Below are 17,427 nucleotides of genomic sequence, written 5' to 3'. Positions count from 1 at the left end.
AATTTTCCCATTATTTCTATAAAAGACTCATTCTATGGGCCATGTTAAAGTCTTGGTGATGGATATTAAATGAACATTTTAATTAGGTTCCTTCTTAAAATGTTAAGTATAGTTTGTTTTCACTTCCAAAAAACAAAGATGCTTTGAATTTTTCAGTAATGTAAGTTGGTTTTATAATTGAGGAAAAACTTATGATGGCAGCTAATATTGAAAAAGTGAATCTGTGGAAAAGTTCCAGATATTTTGCTGAACATTGAAAAATTTATTCTTACCTTGTTCCCTTAAATATTTGAGAAACAGCTGCAGTATGCTGTTGCACTGGGAATAGAAAATATTTCATAAGTATATCCAGAATCTCTGCTGTTAAGGTATAAGTTTAAGTATTTGAAGCATATTATGTAAATAATTTTGTAAGTATTAGAGTCAAAGATGGGTCATGTAATTGTGTTAAGTCAGTACTGCTTTGTAGCAGTGAAGAATAAAGAAGAATTGCAAAGTAGTGGAACAGATCCAGAAGTTGGGTATTTCTGATTTTTTTGTTGTTGTTATCTGGTCATTATTTTGGCTTATTTATGTTGAAATTATTTTTCAATTTTCAAGATGTTTTGCTCTATTCATGTTCTAGTTTATAACACATTTCGAATGAAATGGTTGTTTTTATGTTTATTTCATTGTTCATTTTATACCTGGTTTGTTGTTGCTCTTTTATGTACTTCAGATAGTTAAAATTTGCCTTGAATTTCTATTTGGTAGACTATCACTTAGTAATAATTAGCTAACATTTGTTGAACACTTACCTGTTTCAGGGGCCATTTTAAGCATCTGGCATGCTTAGTCTTATTTGATCCACAGTGGAACACTGTCAGGGTAGATGTACTTTACTGCTTAGAAACTGAGGCTCTGAGAGATTGAGTGGTTTACCTAAATTCTCAGGCTCATGAGCAATAGAGCTGGAAATTAAATATAGGCAGTCTAATTCCAGAGCTTATACCTACATATTATCAGAAAATCACAATCTCTTTTCATAATCGCTAAATCCACAAATCTCTGAAAACACAAAATTTTAAAACAGCTTTATTGAGGGTATAATTAACATACGATAAGCTGTACATACTTAAAGTGTCAATTTGATAAATTTTAACACATAAGTACACCTATGAAACTGTCATCATAATCAAGGTAGCAAACATACAAATCACCCCAAAATGTTTCCTTGTGATTATCCCTCCCCTCTTCTGTTTCTAACTTCCACCTCCACAATCTCCAGGTAACCATGATCTGCTTTCTGTTAAAATAGATTTGTTCGCATTTCCTATTGCATATAAATTATATGTAAATAGAATTATACAGTATGTATTTTTGTCTGGCTTTTCCCCCACATGATAAGGATTTTGAGATTCATCAATGTTTTTGCACATATTAGTAGTTTATTCCTTTTTACTCTTAAATAGTATCTTGTTATAGGTACATAACAATTGTTCATCCATTTACCTGTTGACGGACATTTGGATACTTGGATTGTTTCCAGTTTTTGGCTATTATAAAGCTGCTATGGAACATATGTGTATAAGTCTTGTATAGAGCTATGTTTTTCTTTTCCTTGGGTCAATGCCTAAGAATGGAATGGATCCATCATAGAGTATTTGTATATTTAACTTCTTAAGAAACTGCCAGTGACTATAGTTAATAAATAATACTGTATTTTATATTTGAAAGTTGCTAGAGGAGTAGAAGATCTTAAAAGTTCTAATAACAAGAAAAATATTTATAACTATATGTATGGTGATGGATATTTCAACTAGATTTATTGTGATCATATTGCAGTATATACACGTATTGAATCATTATGGTGCACATTTGAAACTAACATAGTATTACATGAAAATTATATCTCAATTAGAAAAAAGACTGCCACAATTATACCTTAAGATTTATAATGCATTTATGAGATACTACTCCCATTTTAGGTGATATAAACAATTTGCATTATGTACTTCTTTAAAATTTGGAAAATTCAGAATTCTGAAACCCTATGGCCCTAGAGTTTTCAGAAAGGTACTGTGGACTTACTGCTGTGTGAAGTAAAAGGGTACTATAAAATTTTTTTTTTGATTCAATAGACATTTCTCTGCTTTAGTTAAATTTAGTTAAATCCCTTAGAAAGATGACCTGTTACTATATAAAACCCTCAGTAAAAAATACAGATAATGAACCTTAAGTAATTATCTAAATGAACATTCCCTTGAGGAAGTAGAACATAAGTTGCATGTACATTTATTTGGTAAGTATTTTCATCTTGAAAATTTTCTGTAATGAAATTGTGGTAATGGGAATAGCAACACTGTGTTTACTATATCTTGCCTAAAACCTAGTGTCCGTATTGACAGTCTAGCACTGATTATGATTGTGCATTATTTGAAGTGCTATGCTATGGGAATTTTAAATAGTATATTTTGAGAGTCATGATAGGTTGTCTGAAAAGAAAGACCATGATACAATTTCATAATATACTGATTTTTTTACTAACAATAAGTGCTGCAAAAAGGACAAGTTACTATCCATTTTTTTTTTTTTTTAAGATTTTATTTATTTATTTGACAGAAAGAAATCACAAGAGAGGCAGGCAAAGAGAGAGGAAGGGAAGCAGGCTCTCCGCTGAGCAGAGAGCCCGATGTGGGACTCGATCCCAGGATCCCGGGATCATGACCTGAGCTGAAGGCAGCGGCTTAACCCACTGAGCCACCCAGGCGCCCCTACTATCCATTTTTGATCATGAAGTCAAATGAGCTAGTAATAGAAAGTGTTTGAAATTTTTGGAATGATAATAACATTTAATATATGCATGTAAATTATAATTTGTTAATGCAGGCCTATCATATCATCATGACATAGGAAGAGATGTCTAAGCCTCAGTGTGGAGGATCTCTGCCCTCCCTAAGGCTTACAAGTTAGTGAGGAAGGTAGACCCTACCTGTCTTAAAACTCTAGCCTAATAGAGATGCAAAGTATTGGGATTTCAGTTTAAATAAAGGTGGTATTTGAACCGAATCTTGAATAGAAGAAAAATACCAACTGGAGGAGCATTTTGCCTGGAAGGGATAGTAGGTACAGGTGATGAAAAGGATTAGTGTGTTTAATAACTCCAAAGAAATGTAATAGTATCTTAGGGTCAGTATTAGACTCACAGTTTGTGGCTTAATGGTTAAATTTGTGATGTGCCTCATGATGTGATGAGCACTGGGTATTATACATAACTGATGAATCATTGAACACTACATCTGAAACTAATGAGGTACTGTATGTTGGCTGATTGAATTTACATTAAAAAAAATGAAAAAGAATTGTGATGTGCCTAAATAGCACAATGACTGACATAGATTTGAAATGCTAACTTTAAAGCTCATCTTTCTGTCAAGCCATGCTGTCTATTTACTGTAAGGTCTTATGTTTGACATATAAGTTAAGTTTGCATATTAAAAATTAATCACAATGAGTAAGTAAATCTGGTTTTTGTCATTTTTACCTTTCCTAAATTATATATCATGATTAAACCTCAAGTGCAATGAATAAAATTTGCAGACATTTTTCTAATTACCTTTTTGGATATACTTTCTCTTGCAGGGTTACATTTTGCCATCTGCCTTTCCAGAGTAAGTGGCTCTATGTGGGCACTGAGCGAGGTAATATACATATTGTCAATGTGGAGTCCTTCACACTCTCAGGCTACGTCATTATGTGGAATAAAGCCATTGAACTGTGAGTTTGAGCACATATTCCATGTCTGAAAGTATCAGTACCATATATGATATCTTTATATAATAGCTAGTTAGTAAATCCATATGGAATTAAATATGTCAGACATGCTTGATATTAAACACAGTTTATTAACCTTTTCTAATTGTTATTAGCAGTTTGTAAGTTTAAGGCTTTATAGATAGAAGAACAAATGCCTATATGACATGTGTATGTCTGTAGAAGCTGTAGCACAAGTTCAATGAAATAAATTCTTAGGTGAAAAACACTGCAGGTTTTTTTTTTCCCTGTGTTTTTATCTTCTGGTTTTCTTTCAAATGCTGCTCATACTCCATTGGGTTGCCTCCAATGATTAGAAAACATTGATCTAAACCACTACTTGATATGTTTTAATTGAAAATGTTTGCAATGTAATAAATACAGAATTTGACAGTTAATTTCCCCTAATTTTGATATAATAATTGTTTTAACATCAAGAACATGGTTGAGCTGTAAGGCCGTAAGGATCCTTAGCACCAACTTTGCACTCAGTGTTAGAATCTCATCTTTATATCTTACCTCAAATTATTTCTTATATTATTTAGACATAAAAATCAAAATTTTAGACATAAAAATCAAAATTTAAGGATATTGGCAAGATTAATTTTCAGTGTGTTTTTTTTTTAAACAAATAGTTCTGTATTGTTTCATTCCACAGATAAATTAAAGATAAATTAAAGATTAAAGATAAATTGGGGGGCGCCGGGGTGGCTCAGTGGGTTAAAGCCTCTGCCTTCGGCTCAGGTCATGATCCCAGGGTCCTGGAATTGAGCCCCGCATCAGGCTCTCTGCTCATCAGGGAGCCTGCTTCCCTTCCTCTCTATTTGCCTGCCTCTCTGCCTACCTGTGGTCTCTGTCAAATAAATAAATAAAATCTTAAAAAAAAAAAAGATAAATTGGTAGCATCTTTCTTCAGTAATGTCTTAGTGCACCTGTGATAGTGTATTAAACTTGGTTTTCTTTCCTGTGACAAGGATGTTCTCATATCTCACTCTCTTGGTATAAGGTGTGGGTTTTGCTATCTGTTCTGTGAGTTGATCATGATATCTAGTGGGTAGGCTTAGTGCAGGTGTCTTTATGGTTTCACAAAGATCTCTCATCAGCTGGACTGGTGTATCACCCCTTGGAATTTATGAATAGGGAGGTTCTTATTCCTGCTGTGTGGGCCTAAGTTCAGCTCCATTCTTAGCTGTATGACTTTTTTTTCTCTGACCAAGTACAGTGGCATTATTTTTGTTGACTTTTTAAAAAACATAATAGAATTTTTCCTATTTTTCATGTGAACTATGAAACTGGATGAGATGCCCCATTTGGAGGCTAGAGTTGAGTAAAATAAGATAACAATATTTTAGATGATGCTCTATTTAAAAATATTAATTCTGAGGATTATACCATGAGAATAGGGTTTTTGTGTGTGTGTGTGTGCTAAAACCCTTAATTGAAGATTCTCTCCTATATAGAAAGTATATACTTATAAATTTTGCTGACTTGTATCAGTGTCACTGTTTTTCTTCCCATTTTTTCTTTTTTTCTTTTTTTTTCAGTTTTTATTTAAATTCCAGTTAGGTAACATACAGTGTAATATTAGTTTCAGTGGTACAATATGGTGTTTCAGCACTTCCATACAATACCCAGTACCATCACAAATGCATTCCCTAATCCTTATCACATATTTAACCCATGTATTTAACCCCATCCATATTTTTCTTCTGAGTCCTATCTTAATCCATATTAAGAACTATACATCTCTTATTGATCACTTACTGAATTGTTTTCCTCCTTAATAAATATATATTTATTTTACATTCATTGTTTTCATTGTGATGAATATATAGTTGTATTGAAAATTTTAATTGAGAAAAAAACTTACTGTTCTGTTTTAGGTCATCTAAATCTCATCCAGGACCAGTTGTCCATATAAGTGATAACCCAATGGATGAAGGAAAGGTAGAATTTTTTTTCTAAAAATATGTATTTATTAAATGCATGGATTTGGGTATTTTTAAAAAAATAATCAAAGTGTTCTAGTACCACATACATTTACTTTGCAAAATTGAGATTTCTAACAAAAGTTGTACGTCAAAGACGTGTACCGGTTTATGTATATATTATGAAGAACAAGTGAAAATTAGAAGAATTTATAATTTTAAAGAACTAAAAAACCCTCAGACAAATAAAATTTAAGTACTAGTAAAAGTTATTAATTTATTTTTAGTTTATTAAGATTTTCTGGTAATCCTGGCAAAAACTGTTTTCTTTTGGTTTTGAATTATTTTCAATCCTTATACAATTTTTGTAATATTTATCACATAATGCCTTATGTTAGAGTTGTCTATATCTCATCTCCCTTAAAATTTTCTTCTTAGATAGCCTAGATTAATTATATATATATATATATATATTTTTTTTTTTTTTTTTTTTTTACTTCATAAATACAACTTTTATTTTTAACTCTTTACCACTATTCTGGTTCTTTTCTTTTTATACATATAGATAATTTTTAACCTATTTACCATCACAGTGAGAAGTCCAGTACATCAAATTCCTTAATAACCTTCTAACATGAACTTTTTGTTACATACACCCAAGTTTTTCTTTTGCTTTTCTATTTTTGTTTAATTCTTTTAAAATTTTTTTTTCTTTTTCATTTTTTTATTTTTTTTTCCATTTTATTTATTTTTTCAGCATAACAGTATTCATTCTTTTTGCACAACACCCAGTGCTCCATGCAAAACGTGCCCTCCCCATTACCCACCACCTGTTCCCCCAACCTCCCACCCCTGACCCTTCAAAACCCTCAGGTTGCCCCAGCCTCCCACCCCTGACCCTTCAAAACCCTCAGGTTGTTTTTCAGAGTCCATAGTCTCTTATGGTTCGCCTCCCCTCCCCAATGTCCATAGCCCGCTCCCCCTCTCCCAATCCCACCTCCCCCCAGCAACCCCCAGTTTGTTTTGTGAGATTAAGAGTCATTTATGGTAGGGGGATAGGAGAATAATATATTTTTTAAAACAGTACTTCATTTTTCATATTCAAACCAGTCATGTAGTCAGTATCTAATTGTTGTTTAGATTTGTTAATACTCTTAAAAATAATAAAATTTCCTTTTCCATGAATCTCTTTCCTAATTCAATCTCTTAAGTAGTTCTATTTAATGATATTTCTCTACTTACATAATTTTATGATATTAGCCTACATAAACACCAGGATGTTTATCACTATCAGAAGTCAGTGAAATGAAATTTCTAGATTTTGTGGAGGTTTTTTCTTCCGTCAGTTGGTGGGAATGGTCTAGCCTATATGTTAACACTATTCTGTTATTTGCCAGTAGGAAAACAAAAGGATAGCTATGCTGTTTGGAGTTAGCGTATAATCATACAAATACATGTTTTGAGGGAAACTTCACACAAAGCAAGTTACAGTAGCCTGTATGTACCTCCACTCTATTTTCCTTGCTACAAGGTTCTTGTATAGAAGCCAAGACTTTGGGTGGGAGGCATGGCAAGAGAATTGAAAACTTCCCTCCCTTCTACCTGGATTCAGTCTATAAGTCATCTCAATTCTTCTTTGCAGTGTCTCTTTTCTATTCAGTCTTATTATGACTACTAAAGTTCAAGGTGTTCCAAACCATTGATGAGCCATTTCCACATCAATGTTCCTAGAATGCTGTTTTAATATTATTGCTCTCCTGTTGAAAAGTTTTCAGTGGTTCTACAGTAGCTAGCAAAATAAAGTTTCCTTAAAACATAGCCCTAGGTTTTATTGTCTTCCAGAACATCTTTATCTGAACGCTGTAAATCGTTACTATCCATATGTGAGCTGCTTATTTATGTGAGTCCCTCTGTTTGAAATGCTTTCCCACTATTCTCTCTCTGCTGAATACCTACCCACATTATGAAGCTCAGATTAAATGTATTCCTTTTGTGATATCTTTGCTGATTACCCTCACTAAAAATGCTTTCTCTCACTTCCAGATTCATTAACATCTTAGTTGTACAAGTTTTATAGTATTTGTCACATATTGCCATGATTAGAAATATGTGCATATCTCACTTCCCCTGAACTTGAAAGACCCCCAAAAGCATAGAGAAAATATTTATGAAGGTTTATGTTTCCCATAGTACCCAGCATATAAATAGTAATGCCTCAATGTATACTTAATTTATTGTATAAATAGTGTATAACGCTTATTATCATCCTCATTTTTTTGAAACCTGGTATTATGTTATTCTCCTTAGTTCCCAGAGTTAATCTCACTCAAACATTTTTGAATTACTAAGTTACTAGAATAGATAATATTGTCTAAGCTTTGATTTCTAATAGAAAAAATCCACTTTATATCAATGACTTTACTGTTTCCAAAGATCTCTGTGACACTGTGTTGCTAAAGAAAGGTATAAAGTGACAGGGCAGCTTCTTCCAAAGCTAAACTTATGGTAATCGCCACCACATTAAGCAAAGGTCTTAGTGAAGGAGGTTAGGTATTAGTGTAAAATTACTTATGATGTTAACAGTAATAACTACCACTTATTGAATTCTCCTTTGTTTTGGGCACTGTGCTTTCTACTTTATATGCACTATTTTATTCGATCATCTTAACAATTTTTAAGTTGATTATCTTCCCTAATTTACAGATGACGAGGCAGAGACTTGGTACGATTATGTGTTCCAGAGGTACAAAGTGAAATATTGGTGAAGCTGGGATTTTGAATACTGATTCTTCTGATTTCCTCCCCAGAGTTATTGATGTTGTACAGAGTTAATTCATATTCAGCATGCCCACTGATGCTTTTATGAAAGAAAAAATAAAAGGAAACTAGCCAACAGAATATAAATTAGCATCTCTGAGTTATGAAAGATTCTAGTGAGAATAAACATTGAAAGAATTTCCCAAGTTTAAATACCATGTCTTTAAGTTAGCTTTTTGATTTTTTAATATTTAGGAGGTTATGTGAATTAAAGCCTAACCTGTTGGCATAGATTTCTAACATTCTTAGGGTGTTAGAGCTGGCTGAAGGGGGTTAAAACTTACTATAACCCTTTTGTTATTAAGATCTGAATGGGTAAAATTATTTCCTTAATGTTACATGGCTTCTAAGTAACGGATGTTAAGACTAGAGCTTAAGTGACCCGTGCCCTGAGCCAATCCAGTGCTCAGTTAGTCACATGTCTGAGATATTTAGAAGGACTAGGAAAAGATAAAGGAAACAAATACCAATTTTTCCTAGAAGGCGTATATATCTCACTTTGCCTAGGCAAGAACAGTTTGTGTAGCAAAATTAACTGTATTTCCTATAAAGGTAAGGAGAGTTTTTTAGCTTCAGTTATTGCCCCTCCCAAGTATCCCTGTAGTCTGAACTCCACTAAATTGCTATTTTTGTTAAAATTACTGGATCTGGGGGCACCTGGGTGGTTCAGTGGTTAAGGGTCTGCCTTTGGCTCAGGACAGGATGATCAGGCTCCACATCTGGCTCCCTATTTAGTGGGGAGTCTGCTTCTGCCTCTGTCCTTCCCCTCATATTCTCTCTCTGGCTCTCTCTCAAATAAATGGAAATCTTAAAAAAAAAAAAAATACTAGGTCTGCCCTAACTTTGTTCATATCCCCAGATTACATGAAGAAGTATTGGCTACCTACTAAATCATATATGTATTCACTGTATTCACTAAATAAACATTTATTGAGCATCTCCTGTGCACTAGGCAAGATATTAGAGACATATAGATGAAAATGCATGTGCTAACATAGGAGAAGGAAGATCTTAATCTATCTGGAAGAATTGGGGGCTGGCTTACCCAAAGGAGCAATACTAAATTGGGACTTAAAAATGAATAGATCACTCAGTGAATAAAAGGAAAGGAGGTTTCAAGCAAAGAGGGTATTGAGATTTGAAAAATGTCAAGGTAGAGATTTGTAGGCAGTAGAGGTTGGATATTCATTCACAAAAAAACGTGTTAAGTACCTACAACATATCAGTCAGGCTCTGTGTCTTATGGTAGTGGTGAACAATTAAAAAGAGTCCTTGCCTAAATAAACTAGTGTTATAGTCAATAAGAGAATTCAGCTAAGGAAAAGGCCATTATTGTGTAGTGACCCTTCAGATTAAAAAATGTACACAGTGTTGTCAGAGCACATAGAAATGGGATTGATTTACATTTGGTAGGTCAGGAAAGGCTTCTTAAGGGAAATGATAGCTAAAACAACATTGGAAAAATTAGTAGGATTGGTCAGGCAAAGAGGATAACTTCAAATATGGCCCAGAAAGACAGCAAAAATAAGAGAAAGCATGAACTGAAAGATGTGCTGCAGTGTATTGAATAAGAGGGATGTGGCAAGGGACAAAGCTATGAAGGTCAGCAGACGTGGTCAGACCATGATAAATCTTGTAGGTCATATTACTAAGTTTGGACTTTATTCTTAAAGTAATGGTAGGGCATTAAAAAAATTTTAAAAGCATGCATTACATGATCAGGTTTGCATTTCAGAATTGTTAAACATTAGCTATAGTAGCAAATGGGTTTTAAAAGGAGCAAGATGGAGTCAGGGAGACCAAGAGCCCAGAAAGGAGAACTTTGTGTCTTGAACAAGGAGAGAGATACTGGAGGTGAGGGAAAGAAGAGAGATAACAGAATGTAATTTTAAAAATTACTAGATAATTTTATCTGAGGAGGGAGACACTGGATGATGCCACCAAGGTTTTTGTCTGAGTGACTTAATGAACACCAAGATAAGTAATACTGAGAGAGACACTGCAGTAAGAAACACCAGAAGATGAGGGTAGGGAAAAATAATGGATTCACTTTGGGACACATCTATTTTGAGGTTCTTGTGGAGTAGATAAAGGGAGCCGTCACCACTGGAAGTAAGAGTCTGAATGTTATGAGAAGGATCTAGGCTAGATATAACTTGGAACTTTACAATAGATAGAGGAGTAAATGACATTGCCTGATAATGTTTTGCCTTAGGAAAGTTTGTAAACTCTAAAGCACATACAAATGTTAATTTTTATTTTAATTTATTATGTTATATTAATTAATGAAAATATACACAGGACTTCAAAATGTTACTATTTTCTTTCTCAATAATTAGCTATATAAGTTATTAATTCCATAATCATCAAAGGCATATAAATATGCAGTGCACTATTCTCGTTTGTCATTCATGTGATTACCAATGCAGATGTTTAACTAATTATAACTTTATTCTTGAAGCATACGAATGATAATAGTTATCTTTATTGTCAGCATATAAATGTTTCACATAATGTCATTCCTAGGTCATGTGAAATTGTCTTTTATTACAGCTTTTGATTGGCTTTGAATCAGGAACAGTAGTGTTATGGGACCTCAAATCAAAGAAAGCCGACTACAGATACACGTATGATGAGGTAATATTATTTTTACTAATCAAATATTATTCTTGTCATTTTTCTAATTCAGAGCAGGTTCTTTAAGAACTTAATTGGTGATTTTAGTTGAGGCAACCTTTGTAATTGCAATAACATGCACACACACACACACACACACACACACACACACACACGTAAATAAAATAGATAATCACATATCTCAAAAGATTTAAAAAAAAAAAACAACTCTTTTCCATTCCTGTTATTTGGCCATCTAATCCCCTTAATTCTGGTACCAGTGTTACCAGGTTCTCATGTATTCTTCTAGAGGTATTCTGTCATCTATAAGCAAATTAATAAATGTATCCTAAATAAATCCTATTTCTGTATTATAGACAAATGATAGTATACTATAGACAGTTATAGTTTTGCTTGCTTTAAGATCCAAACAAAGATTGACTGTGATTGATTAATATCTTCTATGTTTCTTTTAAACTGTAGGCCACTCCTCTTACTCTTTACTCTCCCTTTCTTATTTCATTCCTTCCTTTTGGCCATGTATTCACTGAAGATAGTTTCTCAAAGACTAGATTTTTCTGGTTCCAGAAAAAATGTTCTCATGTTCCAGAAAAATCTAGGGCTTAACACTTGTGTTTAACGTTTTTTTTTTTTTTTTACGCCCCCTTAGGTTTCTGATAAAATAGATAGGTTACTGAGACTTGACCAAATTAAGATTCATTTTTCATTTTTAGCCAAATTTCTTCTTCTTTTTTTTTTTTTTAAAGATTTTATTTATTTATTTGTCAGAGAGAGAGAGTGAGCACAGGCAGACAGAGTGGCAGGCAGAGACAGAGAGAGAAGCAGGCTCCCCGCAGAGCACGGAGCCCAATGTGGGACTGATCCCAGGACGCTGGGATCATGACCTGAGCCGAAGGCAGCTGCTCAACCAACTGAGCCACCCAGGCGTCCCAAGCCAAATTTCTTCTTAAATGATGCTGATGCTCTTCTGTCAGTTGGAGTGTTAGTGTATGTGAGGTTAGCACCCAGTGCTGTTCAAAGCCTAGATTTATTAATACATACAGGTTGCAAAATGAAGATGTTCTAATTCTATAATTCCTTCTCTTTTATTAGCTCAGGCACTTCAGTGTAAAGAGAAACTTCTCACCTACTATTTGGTTAAATAGTAGTATAGTTAATAAAGGAAAGCATAAATGATTCTTATCTTTTATTTCAGTATTTATTATAAGGGGTTCTGTAATAATCCCAATAATCTGATTGGTGACCAATCTTGTTCTTGCTTTTAGTTTCACTATGTACTTAAAGATTTAAACATATTTGATGCATTTCAATACACTGAAGTTATTGTCCTTTTTGATTTTCAAATTCTCCCATTTTGGTCATGAACTACCTCCTTTTGGTTCCTGAATTCTTTTTTGATAATAGTCTTGGATAGCTTCCCTGCTTTCTGTTATAAAAAGGTATTAACTATTAATCTTGTATATTTTTGTTTCAAACCTAGAATGATTTTTTTTCTTATGAAATATGGCTTCTTTCAGTGTGAAATGATATCTAGAAACTATAATCTGAGGATTAGCAGGGTCATGATTTCTGATTCAATGAATAGAGCTAGGAAATGTATAAGTGGTTTTGCTTGTTTTTAAGACAAAATATATCATGTCTTCATATCGATGCTTTCAGTTACTTAAAACAGCAGATTATATTGAGTAACTATAATAATACTTGGAATACTTTATAAGTGTTTGCACGTGGTCTTTGTAAGCATGGCTAAAAGAATTTCCTTTGTTTTCATAGCTGCATACTTTTTGTTTTTTGTTTTTTCATGCTAAATAGTAACATAGTGACTACATTTAAATAATAGTGCTGTAGATGTAAGATCTAACTTCTAAATTGACTTGTTCTAAGGTAAACTGAGTGAAAATTTCTGGCTGTATTTCCATGAGTTCATGCTCTTTTACATGCTTGTTTCATATAAAAATGCTTTATATTTGATTCTTAATGCAGATTGCCAAGTGTATAATTTTAGACATTGAAGAGAATATTATAATTCTCACCACTGAAGGTTAAAACTTTAAGACCTTCACCACCCCACACCTTCCTTCCCCCAATATTTACTTCCTATTAGTGGTGTATTACTTCAGTCATAGTCATTTTTATCACACTGGGGCAAATAAATAGCATTATGATATCAATTTTGAACATTTCTAATATAAAAAAGTTCTTGGTGCAGTTTTAATTGTTGATTTGATTTCTTGAAGGTGATTTAGATGGGTAGGAGTAATGGAATCAGAAATTCATCTTTACCCTTGAGCTTGTTGCTTTGTGTAACCATAGTACTTTTCAAATTGACACACTCACCTGGTTTTATGTCTAAATGGTAGACTTTGTACTTGGGGGTAGTATTCCTAATTTTCTACAGATACTTGCTGCATGGGATATATTTTAATCTATATAGAATTTCATGTTTCATGTTGTTTTTTCCTAGTAGACTAAGAAGCTACAGATAGAAATATAGGTAGACAAAAAAATAATAGTTTGTACATTGCTAGCCCTATGAGTACATTTATCTTAAGACTGTCAGCCTTTTAAAAAAGAATATTGAAATAGTATGTTTGTAACTCACAATATTGGAATCAGTAAGAGCTTTTAAAAAATTACATTTCACCCTATAGACACTCATTGAAACACTTACTCCTTTAAGGTCTTCTTTTCAATGTTTAGAAAGGTGCTGTTAGGTTTTAAGACAGCTTATTTTCTGTTTATTTATCTCTCTTACACACACACACATACATACACGCTCACATGCACACACTCCCCAAAGATAAAACAATGCTTAAAAGAATGAATAATTTGTTTGGATTCTTAAAATATCTAAGATAGTTTCATTTTGGTTTTATTTTTAATGGAAATGACAGTGTTTTCAATTTATGCCTGTTAACATCTTTAGAGAAGCTATAAATCACTTAATAGCCAACATATAATAATTTTATCAACCATTTTACAAAAATATATTATTCTATGATTATCTTACTCAACTAAACAATATTACTGTTGCATCCCTTCTACAATGGAAATAATAATAAAATGTTCATAAGTTAAAATATTAGGGCCAAAGCTGTACAATTTGATGTATTATTCATATATATATATAAGAAATAATTCATCCAGTACCATAAACATTCACTTTATTGTTTGATAACATAGGAATAATAAAAGTAGTGTTTTCAGTATTTCCTTCCCATATGTTTGCAAGCATTGTAATTTAAAATCAAAATCTGTATTATAAAATTTTTTTCTTTTGTCATTTCAGTGACATTTTCTAAGGTTTTAGGAATAGTAATTATACTAGCAGTAAATGTTGCTTTTCAATATAATATTAGGATCTTATTTTCTGGAGGAAAAGGAATTATTTTTGGTGTAAGTCTGCTAAATGTTTATCAGTTTATAATGTAGGAATAGCTGAACTAAGATTTATATACAGCTTTTACTGTGAAATGATTCTAATCATACTGATCAGTTTACATAACAAGTAAATAGGGAATTTATCTAATTTCCTCAGTATTTTGAGTTAGTGAGTGTAAAATTTGATAGGTAAATAGCTAGCCTATTATCTTTCCAGGAAGTATTCTTAAAGATGCTCTCTTTATTGATAAGAATAGTACAAAGCATCATATGTACTACTTTTGCCAAAGCCAAATAATTAGATATCACAGTTTTAAAAAATATATCAGAGTAGGCAGTCCTCATGCTATTCTTTTAATTTTCACAGATGAGAATACTGTCATACTGTTAATCCATTAACTGCCTCATGCACTGCAATATAGTGAAAATTTCTTGTCAGATACTGCATCTTCTAAAGAATTTTTTTAGATATGTACATACTGCTCCCGTGGCTTGTGCCAATGGCTAGATCATCTTCCCTCCCTTTTCTCGACATTTTTTTCTCTACCCTGAATTCATCATGTTTCTCTACAACTTTTGTATGTCACTGATTTATTATGTTAGTTTCCATCCATTTCATCCTTGATCTCTCCTGTTTCCCTTCATCTGTATCTACAGTTTCCCATTTTTAAAAAATCAAGTAACCTCTTAAGAATCTTCTGGAAATTGCATATCTTGGAAAAATAAGCCAATTTACCTACAAACTTCCTCAACCCCAGTTGATGCTACCTACTTCATATCTCATATTGTCTCCCATGAATTATTCAGTTTTGCTCCTAACCCACCTTCCGATTGTAAAGGTGTTGCAGGTTTGGTTAGTTAGATTTACTTTTCCCATTTTGTTTACATAAATTTCTACTTCATTTTCTGAAAAAGACTAAAGAAAAAGTAAAACTGCATGTTTTATACATATATAGTTTGTATGTGGTGTATATTATACACATATACTTTATATATAGACATAATGCTACATATGTACTACTTAAGTGTGTATCAGTATATATACTTACCCATATACTATACTTAGATAATATATACATATAATACAAACATAAGTAGCATATGTGTAGTATTACATGCAGTGGTATTAAAGAGACTATTGGAAAAAAGTGGTATCTTGTATGAAGTTGGATTTGTATTTAGAAAATTGCAGAAGTAATTGAAAAAATCATGTATATTTATTTCAGTGCAAAAGTTCGTATTTGGTTATTCTTTTGTGGAGTATTTTCTGGCATTTGTTTCTGTTAGCCAAAGAAATTGTGAACCACTGGTCCCTGTAATTAGTACTTATTTTTGGAATAGTTAATAATTTAATACTATCTTTAAATTAAATGGTACTTTTAAACAAAGATGTACATGATTTTCTTTAGCAAAGTAGAAATAGTGATTCTCTGTAAATATTATATATTTAGGTATATGATATGCATTTATATTTATGAAAAGATTAGAATGTTTTTATTTATATATTTCAGACAACACTGAAGATCTCTTGTATTTTCCTTATCACTTAAAAAAATATTTAAAAGCTTTGTAAAGCTCCTTAGCTCAACTACTATTTTACAGAAATAATTTCATCTGCTGAGGCTATTAACAGATGATTTTCAAATTGAGTTTATGGAATGTCATGTGTATCATGGAGTAAGATTTTTACTGTTGTAAGCTTTTATTTAGGGGACACTTGAGGGGCACAGTCAGTTAAGCTTCTGACTCTTCATTACAGCTTAGGTCATGATCTCATGGTTGTGAGATCAGGCCCCATGTTGGGCTCCAGGCTCAGCGCAGAGTCTGCTTGAGATTCTCTATCCCTCTCCCCTTTTCCTGTGTGCTCGCTCACTCTCTCTCAAATAAATGGATAAATCTTTAAAATAAAAGATCAGGGGTGCCTGGGTGGCTAAGTCGATTAAGCAGCTGCCTTCGGCTCAAGTCATGATCTCAGAGTCCTGGGATGGAGCCCAGCATCAGGCTCCCAGTCAGTAGGAAGTGTGCTTTTCCTTCTACCCTTCACTCTGCCTTTTCTCAAATAAATAAAATCTTTAAAGAAAAGTGTTCTGTCTAATGCAGCCACTTTTTCAGATGAGATATTGGTTGTTAATTTCTTGTTAATTTATGTTTAGGTATAGTTTATTCTAGAATCTATAAGAATACATTCTGTTTTTCTGAGCTCATTAATAATTCATATATCACTGTTATATCATTCTTATTCTGGCTTAAGGAATAAAGTAAAAATAATTTAAAATAGTGCCAGTACCATATTAAATCTCATTTGCATTAAAGAGAGTTGTGGGAACGTAAAGTTAATGTGTTGACTTCAGCTTAGGAAATATGAAAAAGTTTGAAGTGAAAATTATAATACCGATTTTGTATAGCTTGGTTTTTAGATTGTTGTTTCTAAAAGTGGAATTCTTCACTCCTCTTTTATAGGCTATTCACTCTGTTGCTTGGCATCATGAGGGAAAACAATTTATTTGCAGTCATTCAGATGGTACCTTGACTATATGGAATGTGAGGTCTCCAGCCAAGCCTATACAGACAATCACTCCACATGGTAAGAACATATCCCTTTTGAACACTACATAAGTTGTGATGTACAACAAACTGTTTTGAGTTTGCATTTGGATTTTTTTCGAGAATGAGTTTTCTTTCATTTTGAGGAAATTAAAAATATGTATACATATAGAAATAAAATGAATAACAACCAGGTAACAAAAATCTCTATATTTACAATTGAAATTTCAAATTTGAACTTTGAGAAAATGAATGGTACATTATATTCTGAATATTACTTGTCCAGTATTCCAGAAAGTAAGTAATTTTGTGAATGTTAACAGGACTT

The 17,427-nt window shown here is 32.7% G+C and overlaps 1 protein-coding gene across 8 annotated transcripts in view; it reads left to right on the top strand.

The window, feature by feature from the left end:
• The window catches only part of STXBP5 (syntaxin binding protein 5), a 175,276-nt gene that overhangs the window by 46,952 nt on the left and 110,897 nt on the right, over positions 1-17,427 (top strand). For 7 of the 8 annotated variants that reach the window (XM_046006923.1, XM_046006919.1, XM_046006922.1 and 4 more), the window contains 4 exons: positions 3,622-3,756; positions 5,676-5,739; positions 11,091-11,174; positions 17,016-17,139. In XM_046006923.1, coding sequence (XP_045862879.1) covers positions 3,622-3,756; positions 5,676-5,739; positions 11,091-11,174; positions 17,016-17,139 — 407 coding nt within the window. The remainder of the gene's footprint in view (positions 1-3,621; positions 3,757-5,675; positions 5,740-11,090; positions 11,175-17,015; positions 17,140-17,427) is intronic. The other variant, XM_046006921.1, reaches the window with a different exon arrangement.

Source organism: Meles meles, chromosome 5 (genome assembly GCF_922984935.1).
Source record: "Meles meles chromosome 5, mMelMel3.1 paternal haplotype, whole genome shotgun sequence".
Classification (NCBI taxonomy): domain Eukaryota; kingdom Metazoa; phylum Chordata; class Mammalia; order Carnivora; family Mustelidae; genus Meles; species Meles meles.
The sequence above is the reverse complement of the archived record's forward strand: the minus strand, read 5'-3'. Positions and strand labels throughout refer to the sequence as shown.